This window comes from Thamnophis elegans, chromosome Z (assembly GCF_009769535.1).
Source record: "Thamnophis elegans isolate rThaEle1 chromosome Z, rThaEle1.pri, whole genome shotgun sequence".
Taxonomy (NCBI): Eukaryota; Metazoa; Chordata; class Lepidosauria; order Squamata; family Colubridae; genus Thamnophis; species Thamnophis elegans.
In genome coordinates, this window is record NC_045558.1 from 131,295,709 (window position 1) to 131,311,482 (window position 15,774).

The following is a 15,774-nucleotide window of genomic DNA, read 5'->3' on the forward strand; positions in this document are numbered from 1 at the left end:
GGGCCCAACACCCATTTTGGCTCCAGTAGGCTCCAAGCAGGCCTGCTATATCCAAAATAGGGCATTGGGGGGGGGGGGCAGCACAGCGATTTTCATTCCCACCAGATTTCAGGCAGGCCTGCTAGGCCCAAAATGGAGCATGGTGCTGCTGGTGGTGGGGGCTTATTTTGGTTCCCACTAGGCTTCAGGCAGACCGGCTAGGCCCAAAATAGGTAAGGTAACCAGACGTCCTGATTTCAGTGGGACAATCACGCTTTATAACAATTTATCCCGTGTCCTGGGCCGTTTTTAAAAAGTTTCGATTTTCTGGCTCCATGTTGAAAGCCCAGTGGATTTGCTTAAGAAATCCTAACCGGGGCAAGACAAAAGACACCCTGTCCAACCTCTCTCTCTCTGTCTCAGTACTTTCATTGAAAATATTAAAATGTTAAAGCAACAAAACGGACCCCCCCCGTGCCCCTTTTACTTCATTTTATAAGAAAAAATGACCAAGTACAATAGAGCTGCAGGAAACACTTGGCTAGAGACATCGTGAGTTTTACTTCCTGGATTTTCTGGAGGGGAGGGGTACGGAGGTTAGAGGGCTAGAAAAAATGGTGGCAAAATTTCTTTGAAAAATGTTTCACCATTTTTCACCATTTCAATTTGCTCAGTTCTTTATATTAACATCTACATCATTCTGGGTTGACTTGTAGGGCAAGCCTGCTGGTAAGTGAGCTGGGTTTTTTCTTTTAATTTTTTTTAATGTATTTTAAAAAATATTTTATTTATTGTGCATAGGATTTTTTAAAATTCTGTGTGGATTCTTTTTTTAAATTGTCTTAGACTATTTTAAAAAAGATTCTATCCAAAATAAATTGAAGTGAAACCATGTTTAAAAATTCTATGCACAATACTTTGAAATATATTGTGCATAGAAAGAATAGTTTGAACTATTACTTCAATTTATTCTGTGTGGATTCTTTTTTAAAATTGTCTTAGGCTATTTAAAAAAAGATTCTATCCAAAATACAAAATACCAGCTGCAGTTATTCACTTAAGAACTGTGGCAAGAAAGGTGGTATAATGGGCTTAGTGACCAAAGTTACAATGGCATTGAAAAAAGTGACTGATGACCATTTTTCACACTTAGCGACCATTTTCACACTTAGCGACCATTGCAGCATCCTCATGGTCACATGATCAAAATTTTGATGTTTGACAACAGTTACAATTTATATTTGTAAATTGTAGTTATGTTGAAATAAAAAAAAATATTACAATACTATTTTTGCGTTGTATGAATTTTTTTGTTGCTCCGTATAAAATTTTTGATCATCCCCCCCCCCCCCTGGTCAAATGTGTCCGTCTTTACCAATCTGAAAATCTGGTCACCTTAACAATAGGGCATGGGGTGGGCAGGCCCCCAATCCATTTTGGCTCCCACTAGGCTTCAGGCACACCTGCTAGGCCCAAATAGGGTGGGAGAAGGGCTATCAAGCCTCCCTGCAGCCCCCTGGAAGCAAAAGCAGGTGGAGGTCTTCAAGAGAGAAAGAAAGAAAAAAATCCTCACCATTTGTGGATCTTGAAGTCCATGGAGCAGAGAGGTCTTCAAATTTGGGAACTTTAAGACTTGTGGACTTCAATTCCCAGAATTCAGCTTTGCTGGCTGGAGAATTCTGGGAGTTGAAGTTGACAAGTCTTAAATTTGCCAAGTTTGAAGACCTCTGCTAGCTGCTATCCTTAGGCTCAGGCTAAGCTCATCAATAGTGAAGTTTTAAGAATGCCAGATGATCCATGGGCATGATCTCAGTTTCAAACATCTGGCTTTTCTTCCTCCTACCAAAGACCTTCTGGGGTTCTTCACAGGAAGGGGGAGAGGGAGGGAGGGAGGGAGGGAGGGAGGAAGGAAGGACGGAAGGAAGGAAGGAGGGGGAAGATGGAGGGTGGGTGGGAGGAAAGGGAGAAAATGGGAAGGGAAAGTGAATGAGATATGGATGGATTGATAGAGGGAGGGAGAGAAAGAAAGAAAAAGGAGAGGAAGGACCACAAACCTGGCACTAGTCACAGCTTCAGAGGCTGCTTTGAAACAGCATAGCAATCTAGGGCTGGAAGGGACCTCAGAGGTCACCTAGTCCAACCCCCTGCTCCAGCAGGAGACTTTATATCATCTTGGTTATTTTAGTGCCTCTAACACAGAGGAGAAATTCCCAGAAATCCCCAGACATTGCCAACCTCTCCCCACTAGTAAAAAAAACACCTAGAGCAAAAACTTCATGCAGTATTAAAAAGAATAGATAAGGGGGCTGCTGTTTAATGGACTGCTAAATTGGTAAAATGGACGGCTAAATTGGCAATGCCCACCCAATCACATGGCTGCCAAGCCACTACCACAAAATAAGCTACAGAATCAGTAGTTAAAAATTTTAAAACCCATCACTGAGTCAAGGCCATTTCAACTGCTGGATGACCAGAGGAGGAGGAGAGGCAACCAGCCAGCTCCTAGATTGGTCAATGTGACTTATTGTTTTGGAAAAAGGGAAATTTTCACTTTTTAATGAGGTGAGAAGTATGGGAACTCTTTTAAATTTAATCTCTTTTAAATACATAAATCTTATACAATCTTATAAACACAATAGCTGTAACTATTATTCTCAAAATCTATTCACCATATTCTTCGCATCTGCTTATTAAACATTCTCCGTTATTTAATTAAACACATAAGTAAAACTGTTCTTTCAGGAATCAAACTGCCTCGGAGTTCTGTTTGCAATGGGTCTACTACTTGGAAACTTGACAGTCAGGTGATCTTTGTGTTTGATGCTTGCTTGCAAATATAATGTAGTTTTTCATGGTCATGTGAAAGAAAGTCATTGAGGAAACTGGTAGCATGTTGCAAATTCCAAGCAGGTGATGTCCTTATTTAACATCTCAAGGTAGGAAATGAATGTTCTCCCTGAGGAACTCTAGAGGTCTGTAATGTATAATGGACTTTAGATGCCTCCTATTGATATGCCATATCGTTATTTTCTTGAATACACTAAAAAGTACATTATCTACTGTATCAACTCCTTCTCTGGATTTTCTGGAGAGTTCTAGGAATTTCTGGACAACACCAAAGAACATGGTTAATCTTCATCTAGCAAATAGTGTTATATATCGTCTTTTGACCCCTGAAATAAGCACTTGGCCTTATTTTCAGGGAGGTCTTATTATTTTAGAGGTGCAGAAGATGGCAAGCGTGATAACCTCATGGCTGCTGCTGTGTTGCAATATTTTCAGGGAGGGCTTATTCTTGGGGAAGGGCTTTTTTTAGCACATGCACTCAAAAGCCCGATTGGGCTTAATATCTGGGGAGGTCTTATTTTCAGGGAAACAGGTTAATTGAATCCTGTGCTGGAGCCAAGGATGGAGAAGATTTCCACGGGTACCATATGTTTCCCCTTGGTGCTCAGATAGGCTGGGAAAAATGATAACCACACACTGCAGAAGGTCATCATGCTGAAGGTGATGAACTTGGCTTCTTTAAAAGTGTCAGGCAGGTTCCTAACTAGGTAGGTGATCAAGAAACTGACTAGGGCAAGAATGTTCATGAAGTCCAAGACACAGTCATTGCTCTAATATTAGTTAAAATACTATTTATTACATTAATTTCATGTAATACATTTTTGAAGTTTGATGAACAATCTAGCACAATCTAGTTTCTTTTCTTCACAAAGGGAAACCAACGACCCGAGGAGTTTGGAGACCCTTGCAATACAATATGGCCTTGGAAACTTTATTTTTATTGTTATCCTTGAAAGGATAGTCACATAATCAATGCATCCAGCCTACCTGATCAAAACTGGTGTGCCAAACAATGGCCTCCTGAATGGTGAACTTCATTTCTTTGGATATATGTACATCCAAACATCCAACTTTTCCAATAGGACTCCAAGATCCCTCTCACAGTTACTAATATTGAGTCAGGTACCAATAGCAGTAGACTTAGCAGTAGACTTAGCAGTAGACTTATATACCGCTTCATAGGGCTTTCAGCCCTCTCTAAGTGGTTTACAGAGAGTCAGCATATTGCCCCCAACAATCTGGGTCCTCATTTTACCCACCTCAGAAGGATGGAAGGCTGAGTCAACCCTGAGCCGGTGAGATTTGAACCGCTGAACTGCTGATCTAGCAGTAGCCTGCAGTGCTGCATTTAACCACTGCGCCACCTTGGCTCTACCACCAGATACCAAACTCATGTTGGTGCAAAACATGACACCTGTGAAAAACATGTCTTTGCTTCCCTCTCTTTGCAACCTCTCGGCTCTGCTAAAAAAATAACTTAGAGCAACAACTTTGTGCAGTATTAAAAAGAAGAATAGAAAAGGGGGCTGTTGTGTACTGTTTAATGGGGTGCTAAATTGGCAAAATGCATTGCTAAATTGGCCACACCAACCCAGTCAAATGACCACCTAGTCATGTCCATCCAGTCACATAACATCTAGCCACATCCACCCAGTCACCTGACCACCTAACCATGCCCACCCAGCCAGTCATTAGGCAAATCAAACTACAGTCTTGTTTAAATTTAAAATGGAACTGGAATAAAATACAGTCAAAAATGAAATTGGAATAGAATATAATAATTTAAGTTATAGATAAGATAAAATTATAAAATACATGGAATTGTCAGCGATGCTCAGTAAACAACTTGGAGATATTATTTCCTCCTCACTAGCTGTTCTCTTTTATTTAGTTCAGGCTGTAATATAATACTATAACATTTGGGTAAAAATATGCAAGCCAATAACCCTGCGCTGGAGCCAAAAATGGAGAAGATTTCCACAGCTACCATCAGTTTACCCTTGGTGCTCAGATAGGCTGGGAAAAATGACAACCACACACTGCAGAAGATCAGCATGCTGAAGGTGATGAACTTGGCTTCATTAAAGGTGTCAGGCAGGTTCCTGGATAGGTAGGCCACCAAGAAACTGACTAGGGCAAGAATATTCATGAAGCCCAAGACACAATAAAACATATAAGTGGACCCTTCATTACATTCCAATATAATTTCTTTATGTAGGGAATACATGTCAAAAGTTGGAAATGGGGCAGAGGTTGTCAGCCAAATGGTACAAAGAGAAGCTTGAAGGAAGGAGCAAGAAAAGACAATAGAAGCAGACAATTTGTTCCCTACCCATTTCCTTATTCCAGATCCTGGCTTGGTGGCCATAAAAGCAAGAACTACAATGATAGTTTTGGCCAGCACACAAGAAATTGCTACTGAAAATATGAAGCTAAAAGCAATTTGTCGAAGAAGGCATGTCAGTACTGTAGGCCGACCAATGAAAAGGAAAGTAGAAAGGAAGGAGAAGAGAAGAGAGATGAGGAGGAGGTAGGAGAGGCTACGGTTGTTGGCTTTGACAATCGGTGTGTCATTGTGCTTAATGAAGATAACTAGCACAAGTACTGTCATGAAAGCAAAGGAGAATGCAAACACCAAAGAGGTAATTCCTAAAGATTCTTGATAAGACAGGAAGGTAATCTCTTTGACAATGCATGCATTTTGATGGACATTTGCATATTGTTCTCCTGGACATGAGACACAATCATCTGCATCTGAAAAAGAAGATACTACATTGTTAATATTGCTACAATTGAAAGCAAGATTATACTTGTGAGAGTTTGTGTATTAGAATGGATAGAAAAAAAAGATTACATATTCTCTTCTGGAATCCCTGAATCAAAACTTCAGCTCCATCCTATTTTGAAGTCTAAACATTCCAACTTTCTAGTGAAATGGGAGGTCAGGCAAAACATCTTGAATAATAGAGGCAGAAGTGAACCAGTCAACACATTAGTTCTTGTTCGATCAAAACAATCTATTGATACATATTTTACCCTCTTGTGCTGAAATCTTTCCTTCTGCACATGGAAGACAGTCATAGCAACAGAACAGTTTGCCTTCCTTCATGGCTTTTCTTTGACCTGGAAGACAATGTTCATTGCACACTGAAAGGGGCTGAACCTGAAAGGACAAGGGAGAAAAGGAGAATGTTGAATTCAGGTTTTGACAGTCTGGGGGCCATACAAGAGATTAATTAATTCTTGTGTCTCCTGCTTAGAGTCCAGCAAAATGTTTCTCCAACGTTATTGTTAAAGTAAAGAGCTTTTTAGTCATTGATACATATAAAACATGAATGAAAATAGTAATATACCTAAAGAAGCCAAGGTAAACGTAAAAAACTCTAGAAGGTCAAAAGATGGGAACCATTATAGAAGCAACCTATTTTAAGGTGTGATGAAAGTGTGTGTGTGTGTTTGTATATGTGCGTGTGCATGTGCGCGCACGCACACACACACACACACATATATATATATTTGTGTGTGTGTATACATATACATATACATATACATATACATATACATATACATATACATATACATATATATATATACATATACATATACATATACATATACATATACATATACATATTCAAATACATATACATATACATACACTTACACTTACACTTACACATACACACATACACACATACACACATACACACATACACACATACACACATACACACATACACACATACACACATACACACATACACACATACACACATACACACATACACACATACACACATACACACATACACACGTTGGTCTTGTTGTATTCGGGTCTTTTCCCATGTAAGATTGAGATTGTCTTGGCAACGTTTCGGTGAGGTCTTGCCGAAACGTTGCCAAGACAATCTCAATCTTACACGGGAAAAGACCCGAATACAACAAAACCAGCATATCTACACCCGTGAAAATCTATGAAAACATATACATATGTATACATACATACAGTACATACATACATCTCAATTCCACAAGTTATAGATACCAAAAATCTATAGGAAAGATGGTAATTATTTAAAAACACAAATAGCAAAGTAAGATGTTTTTTTTTTTTTTGACATACTTTAGCAAAATAAAGAATAGTGTCCTTCAAAGTGTTAGGACATATCTCCAAAGATTTATGAGACTTTCCATTGTTGTTGCTGTTGTCATTAGTGTCATATTTAAAGGACTATTTATTAAAATAATATAATAAACTTTTGGAGTTGGGTGAACAATGTAACCTTTCATGAAGGGAAGCCAAAGAGCTGAAGTATTGGGGGATTTCTGCTAGAATGTGGTCTTGGAAGCTTGGAATCTTTGCTTTTCGTGTTGTGTTTGAAGGGAATAAATTCATGTAATACATATTTGGGGTTTGATGACGAATCTATGATGTCATGAAAGAAACCAAAAGAGCTTAAGACTTGAAGGTTTTCTTAGATATAACGTGATCTTGGAATCTTTGCTTTTCTTAATGTTGTTTTTGAAGGGACAATCTCACAATAAATTCCTCCAGCCTACCTGATTAAAACTGGTGGGCCAGACAATGGCCTTCTCCTGAATGGTGAACTTCATTTCTTCAGAAATATGTACATCTAAGCTTCCAACTTTGACTCTAAGGAGGGACTGATTCGGCAAGGGGATCCAGTTGATTAGATCAAATCCTGACACCAATTGGCCACTTTCATCAAAACTAACAGGCTCCCCAGCATTATTGTTAAATGAAACAGTCCTCAGAAAATGATGCAACTTAGTGAAAAAAAGAAATCAAGATGTCATAAAATTAATTAGACAAATATTTAAAGGAAACTTGGAAGAAGTAACATTTGCTTGATTAATTATGGTTTTTTCATAATATCCATAATATCCTTTATGTATTGTTCAATATGATCCATTGTTCTTGATAAGCCCCATCCAGTAGTAAGATGGTACCTGAAGATGAGCTGCTGACAGTGGACATGATAGGAAATTCAATTACAAGAACTGTCACAGCAAGACAAGACCCTGCATGGGATGTACATCAAATAGCTGAGGTGTCAGTCATTGGGAAGTCCTACCAGTGACTGAACCAAAGAACAGCATGAGTCATTGATCATAGTAGCACAAGAACAGACACTAAGTACCAGACACATTGACGCTGTCTAAAAACATGGCAGGATCTAAGATGCAGACTTTGTAGAGAGGTCTCAGAGACAACTCAACACATATTTCTGGTCTGTAAGATGTAGGCAGGAACAGCATACAATGAAGGGCAAAACCAAACAACTGACATTTTGAACAGGAACATATGCACACAGTAATGTCTAGATCTTCTAAGTCCAGATGTGAGATCCCACAGATTGTGTGCGGAGTATAAGAAAGCTAAGAGTTTGTCGGACTTCCAGATCCAGACAGATGGTTTGGAACCAGTCAATCCACCATAAATAATCATAGCACTTAAGGACAGAAAGACAAAGTTGGTGATATATGTAATGGTGCAGAATGACAGCAACATCAGGAAAAATGAGAAGCTGGACAAGTACGGAGTGATTTTGGAACTGGAGAACACATGGAAAGAAAAGGCCAAAGTGGTTCCAGGTGTAATGAGAGCACTTGGGGCTATTATGCCTAAGATGGAATAGTAGCTCTGATTAAATCCAGGAACTACATCAGATATCTCCATCCAGAAAAATGCAGCACGAGAAAAATCGAACATAGTGTGCAAGCACACCAAACTCCTAGCTCTCTGGAAGAGGACTCAAGATTGAAGAAGAAACATAATGCAGAGAGAAAGACAATTTATAAAATACATACATAAACTGAAAATGTTACCTGCCAAAATTCTTGATGGAGAAGATTCAGTTGACTTGTACCTGGCAAAACTTTGTGGTTTCTTTTGAATGCATATAGAGCATGCAAGGCATGTACCACAGCATAGACAGCATTGTAGAGGGTGTAACTGTGGCTACTCATGTTCATATCAAAAATTGAAGAAGGGAGTGTCTCAATTTTCTCCTCCCCAGTGCATATGTCATCAAAATTCTTCTCTCCACTGGAGTTGGGGAACGCACATTGAAACACATCTTCCCAAAAATCCTTGAGAAAGCCATCTTCTTGATTGGTGGCCAGATTCCTTTCCCTAACAAAATCCTGAAATCCTACCAAGTCCCCTAAGTGAACCACAAAGGATATAGCACCATGAATGAAGTGTAGAGGCCAGTTCCTTTGCATAGAAGTGGAAGTGAAATCCATCTGGGCTATCATAATCCAGACTTTCTCATCTATTGATGAAACTTGATAAGAGAACATCAACCTCATACTTAGCATAAATTCACCTTGTACAACCACAGCAGATGCCATGCTTGCCATGACAGCGTCATATAGTTCATTTCCATCCTCTAACATTTCAGTGTACTGATTAGTGTATGTCTTTTTGGGGTAACTTATAATAAAGTCAAAGCAGATTTCTTTCTGGGCAAACATTGAAACAATTGTAGGTATAAACCAATTTCCATCATCATAGTTTAGAGAAATCATCCCCACCCATGTCCACCCAAAATATAGCAATAATTGAAGAATCCCCCTGTATTGAAGCATATTTTTAGGAAACATCCATTGGAAAACATCTCCATGATTATTGATAGGTGCAGAACCATAGATGATCTTAGAAAGAAAAATAATTGCAATGTGTTACTGTTGCTAAGCATGCAAAATTTAGTGACAGAATTGATGCATTGTGTAAAGACAGTTTATAGTTTAAAGTATGTAATGCCTAGTCATTCGATCCACTGAACATTTTGACATGTCATGTATGTTTTTGTAATTTTGTATGAGAAACAAAAATAGAAACTGACAAAATAAAAACATGCAAGCTGGCCAAAAATGATTTCTGTTTTAATTTGTCAAGTATTAATTATTTCCAATGTTCTTAGTTGTTTTATTTGATCAGAATCCTTGTGAAATTTCAACCCTCATATTTTTTTTCTCATTGAAATGAATTGTTTAAGTAAGTAACCCACAAATTAGTAACTGGAGATTATAAACTCAAACCTTCCTAACGTGCTGTTGGGAGGGAGGGAGGGAGAAAAGGAAGGAAGGAAGGAAGGAAGGAAGGAAGGGAGGGAGGAAGGAAGGAAGGAAAGAAATCTAAAATTCATTTGCATGACTGGGGAGAAAATGGGAGCATACCTCACCTGTTCAATCTTGTAGTTGCAAAAAATATTTGCCATATCCAGAGCAATCTTTGTAAAGGGTCCTCCAATGACAGCTACTTCATTGTTCTGGCCATCACACTTGTAATTGGGGATGAATTTGCCCTTTGTTGAAAGAAGCTCTAGTGCACCACGATAGGTCCAGCTTCCAATGAAGTTGCTGTTGTAAACATGAAGGCCCAAGGTGATGTTGGGTAGGAGGTGAGGGTTTTCATTGATTTCTTTCAAAGCAAATTCCAAAGCCAGAATATGCTGATAGTTTTGTGTCAAGTACCTGTAAAATGATGATATTAACTCACTATTGTCTGTCGGAATGAAGCATGCATTGCTTTCCAATGGAAATTGCTCTGGCATTTTAAAGCTGGTAGAGAACTATTGTGACACTTTTTCTTTACCCTGATATCAAGTGGCAGGAAAGGCAGGTCTTAGCAGTGAGAAGATGGACTTTCAGGCAGCTCCTGAGAGACCATCTATACTGGGTCATCTGGACGATTTGTTTCAGATCTAAGTTGTCCCGAAGAGACAGTGAAAGGTGGTGGGAACTCCAGTGGTCCCAGAGATGTTCCCAAAATCTCTGGGAACCTAAGGAAAGCCCTCCTAATCCAGTGATTTCCGGATCAGCCGATGCTGACTATAACTGCAAAAGCCCAGAGAGAGAGTGGATATAAGCATGTTGTTTCTTGTGAGTTTTAAATCTTTTTTTTCTTGTTGGAAAGAGAACACTCTAAATTTGAAACTTAGTTTAAAATAAGGCTGACTAGTGAGAAAAGCGGTGGGGACAAATGTTGCTGATTGGAAGTTTATTTTTCTGTTCCTTTCTTTTATCTTTGGAAGCCAGGCTGGACTCTTTTGTAATTTAAATCGGCCTCTTGTGTTCCTCCTTTTTGTTATCGATATTTTTAACTTTGAACCTAATGGGGACATTGAATTTAAACTTAAAGTGCCTTGAAGATCTGTTTTTTGTTTCCTTTTAGCCTTTGGTTGTATTTTAACAATTAGTAATTAACAAACGCTACGGAACAACAAGCTAAAGCAAGCTATAAACTACAAATCACAAGCTAACACTGCCATCTAGTGGACTTGAACTTTGTTATCAAAATCCCCCCTGTAATGCATTTGATTTACATATTTACGCAGCTGGAGTCTTGCTAGACAAAACAGCAGAGCTGAGAGTGACCTTGGAAAGACTTTTATCTTGGGGGGGGGGGGGGAAGAGTCCGAAAAAAACCATTTGTTTTAGCTTGTTGGCATTCTTTCATCTCTCAACACCATTCTCACACCATCTGCTGTGGAGATATCGACATTGATTTTTTTCTTTTTTGATCATCCTTATTGACTTTTTGATCTTTTACACTTTTTTTCTGTTTTGATTATTCTTTTTAACCTTTGGAACATTCTTTTTGACCCTTTGACTATTTACATTTTTTTTTCTTTTCCCACTTGTAGCTGAAGGACCTCTCCTTTTCTTTTTGGAGGGGGTTTTTTATATATATATATATATATATATATATATATATATATATATATATATATATATATATATATATATATATATAAAGTCACAACCCCTGGTATGCCCAAATATGGGAGGAAGGTCACACTTCCACTCTCCTTCGGCTCGTCACAAGAGACCATCCAGACAGAAGCCTTTTTTGTTACATTTGTTATATTTATGCTGATAAATAAATAAAGGGAGACTAGTATAGATCTATTTCAAGCTATTTAGCTCTCATCAGCTAGCCATACCCTTGCTGTTCGATTTATCAGCATAAATATAACAAATATATATATATATATATATATATATATATATATATATATATATATATATATGTATGTATGTATGTATATCTTCTTTTGTATTCTCACTGTATTTCTTTCTTTTCTGAAGAAATTGGGACATCAACAGATGATCCAATTTAAATTTTGAACAAAATAGTTGGAAAAGTTCCTTTTTCTTCCTTTCCTTTTTTCTCCCTTCTTCCTTTTCTTTTCTCTCTCTCCCCTTTTTCTCATCTCTCCCTCCTCTCCTCTGTGTACTTTACGTACTTCATCCACTGTACTTATAACCCTCCACCCTCTAATACTAATTGGCTATGAGTAGAAAAGCAGTTGCTTTTGGCTCTACATCAACCTCTGCCTCCTCACCTGCAGGAGGCCAGAGGACAACACAGACAATGTCCCAGCATGAAAAAGAGAAGGAAGCAAATTTTGAAACACTTATGCAAATGATGCAGAAAATGCAAGCAGGAATTGACAGTAAAGATAGCAAGTTAGACACCCTTGTAAAAAAAAAATGGAGGTAATGGAACAACAAAATCAAAGCATAGTGCAAAAAGTTGATAATATGGAAGGGAAAGTTGGAAGCATGCACAACTGGATGCTGAAATACGAAGACGGAATTCAAAAAATTGAAAATAAAATTCAAGAACGAGAGAAGAAAAGCGAGAAGCTAGAGACCAGACTAAGTGATGTAGAAAGAGAGAGCAGTGGAATATTAAGATGGGAGATGGATAGGTCTGAATTTTTCTTAAGATTTCAAAACATAGAAGAAGAAAAAGGAGAGGACTTAGTTTAGATAATTTCAAATATTTTGATAGATGTACTGGAGATGTCCCAGGACAAAATAATAGAAATTATAGACGAGAGTTTTAGAGTATACACAAGATATGCAATGAGAAACGCTCTCCCAAGGGAAGTGCATGTAAGATTTACTAAGAAAACAATTAAATCACAAATTTTACAGAAATAGAGAGATAGAAAATTAGAATATAAAGGTAAGGAGATTGTAGTTCTCAAACAAATTCCGAGAGAGGTGAGAGAGAGGAGAAGAGAATATCAATTTCTGACTAAAGTATTGATAAAAAAGGTGTTAATTACAGATGGCTCATACCGGAAGGTTTACCATGTACTTGGCAAGGACAAAGACACAGGATAGATACAATTGAGAAGGCAGAAGCTTTCTATGAAGAATACTTTAGAGAAATTGCTGAGAAAGCTGGGAAAGATGACTCAGCGGTACAAATACTGGAACCACCTGCAACCGCGACCGGAAAAAAAAAAGGAGCAGTAGGTGGAAGTGAGAAAGATGGGGCGACAGGGAATGGAAGCCATAAAGAAAAACGAGAACCCAGATCTACTAGAACGATAAATCCCGTATATAAAGTATAAACATGGAAGAAAGAAAAATGATTACAATTAACATTAATGGACTTAATTCAGTAATTAAAAGGAAGAAAATATTTCATAAATTAGAGAAATTACAACTTGACATAATTTGCTTGCAAGAAGTACATATCCAAAAGAAATATGAACATTTATTAACTCAACCAAAGCTTAGGGAAATGTTTTCATCATTGGCGAACTGCAATAAAAGAGGAGTGGTCTTTTATATTAAAGGCAACATCCCAGCAAAAGTAGTCTATGCAGAGGAAGAGGGAAGAATTTTGATGGTGGAAATTATGGATACCAAAAAGACACTCCTAATTGGAATCTACGCCCCCAATGAAAAACAAGATGAATTTTACAAAAAACTACACAAAAAAGTTTTGGAACTAGACTATGCTGATATTTGTATGATGGGAGACTTTAATGGCATTGTGAATCAAAATATGGACTATAAAACACATAAAACAAAAAAAATTAAATAGGAAGCCTCTGCCGAAATCTTTTTTTAGGATGACAGATGAAGTAAATCTAAAAGATATATGGAGAGAAAGAAATGCTAAAAAAGAACAATACACTTTCTACTCAAACAGACATTCTTCATTTTCTAGAATAGATATGATATGGGTCTCAGCAGAGTTGAGCTCCAACATAAAAGAAATTGAGATTGGAGCAAGTACCTGGGTGGACCACAATCCAATTTTAATTAAATGGAAAGGCCAAAGGGCAAGACCTAAATGGACACTAAATAACACTATATTGAAAGAAAAAGAGTTTGTACAAAAAAATGGAAAAAAGCTAGTGCTTTTCCTTAAAGAAAATAGGAAAGAAGATACGTCGTTGCAGAATCTCTGGGATACAATGAAGGCTGTTATCAGAGTTTTGACAATAGACTACATAAGGAAGAGAAACTCAAAGAAAAGACAAATGCATAAAGCTCTAGATAATGACTATAAAATACTTGAAAGAGAACTACAGAGAGCACCACAAAAAAAGATGTCAAAATAAAAATGGACATAATTAAACACAAAATGGACCTATTAGAAAAGGAAGAACTGGCACAAAAAATTAGAGGTGCCAAACAGAATTATTTTGAAAATGCGAACAAGCCAGGCAGGTGGTTGGCATATAAGATGAAAAAAGAGAGAGAAACAAAGAAAATACTTCAACTAAGAGATAAACAAGGAGAAATTCAGTATGGAAATACTGAAAAAAAATATTATACAAGACTATTATGCTAAACTCTATGAACAAGAGAAGGTGGAGGAGGGACGAGTTAAAAAGTACCTACAAGATGCCAATCTCCCCCAGGTACCAGACGAAACTAGAATAATGTTAGAAAGTAAAATAACAATGATGGAGCTAACAGAGGCACTTAAAAAACAAAACAATGGGAAAGCTCCAGGACCAGATGGACTACCTGTGGAATTCTACAGAACATTTGAAGAAACATTGACCCTCCCACTCCTACAAGTCATGAATGAAGTGATGTCTGAGAGCAAAATACCGAAGTCATGGTCAGAAGCGTATATCACACTACTACCCAAGGAAGAGACTGATCTAACTCAAATCAAGAATTATAGACCAATCTCTTTATTAAATTCAGACTACAAGCTATTTGCATCTATACTAGCTGAGAGACTTAAAAAATATTTAAATGGCTTCATCCACTCAGTCCAAAATGGCTTTTTACCTAAAAGACAAATTAAAGACAATATGAGAATGATTTTGAATACCTTGGAATACTATGAGGCCCATCCTGAAAAACAAATGGCACTGATGTTCCTCGATGCGCAGAAGGCCTTTGACAATGTGAATTGGCAATTTATGTTTTTGCAACTGGAGCAGATGAATTTTGGCAAGAAATTCACTCAAACTATACGAATGATATACCAGAAACAAGCAGCAAAGATAATTGTAAATGGAGAACTAACAGATCTGATTGAAATAAAGAGAGGTACAAGACAAGGCTGCCCACTATCACTGCTACTCTTTGTCCTAACACTAGAGGTCTTAAACAGAAAGATCAGAGAAGAAGAAGAAATAAGAGGAATGAAAATTAAGAGAGAAGATTATAAATTACAATCGTTCGCAGACAACTTAGTTTTTATTCTTGAAGATCCATTAGAAACAGCATCCAAATTGCTGGAAAGAATAGAGGAATATGGAGAAGTAGCAGGCTTGAAAATAAACAAAGATAAAACAAAGATCATGAGAAAGAATATCCCAGCAACACAAAAGGAAGAGCTGTCAGAAATGTTGCAGATTCAAAACACAAGTAAGATTAAATATTTGGGGATATATTTATCACCTAGATGTAGCACTCTTAAAGAGGATAACTATACCAGACTAAAACGACAAATAGCAATTGACTTGGAGAAATGGGAAAATTTGCATTTATCAATGATGGGAAGAATTTCTACAATTAAAATGAACATTCTACCTAGAATTCTATATCTGTTTCAGACAATCCCAATCAGATTGGGTAAGGATTTTTTTCAAGATTTAAATAAAAGAGTTTTGAAATTTATTTGGCAAGAGAAAAAAGCTAGAA

General features: G+C 37.5%; 1 protein-coding gene across 1 annotated transcript; it reads right to left on the bottom strand.

The window, feature by feature from the left end:
- Positions 1-4,681: 4,681 nt before the first annotated feature.
- On the bottom strand, positions 4,682-10,409 carry LOC116521812 (vomeronasal type-2 receptor 26-like). Its single transcript, XM_032236463.1, has 5 exons — positions 10,038-10,409; positions 8,677-9,315; positions 7,387-7,614; positions 5,863-5,989; positions 4,682-5,580 (listed from the first exon to the last, which is right to left on the bottom strand). The coding sequence occupies exons 1-5, from the start codon at positions 10,407-10,409 to the stop codon at positions 4,682-4,684; spliced, it is 2,265 nt and encodes a 754-aa protein (XP_032092354.1).
- Between the last annotated feature and the right edge of the window lie 5,365 nt (positions 10,410-15,774).

What these genes read in the sequence shown, in the direction of transcription:
- LOC116521812 (XM_032236463.1), bottom strand. Translation starts at nt 10,409, where the DNA reads ATGCCAGAGCAATTTCCATTGGAAAGCAATGCATGCTTCATTCCGACA. An exon ending in GGCCCACCAGTTTTAATCAG is followed by an intron (nt 5,990 to 7,386) that starts GTAGGCTGGAGG and finishes TTGTCCTTTCAG; the next exon opens with GTTCAGCCCCTTTCAGTGTG. An exon ending in AAAGATTTCAGCACAAGAGG is followed by an intron (nt 5,581 to 5,862) that starts GTAAAATATGTA and finishes CTTCTTTTTCAG; the next exon opens with ATGCAGATGATTGTGTCTCA.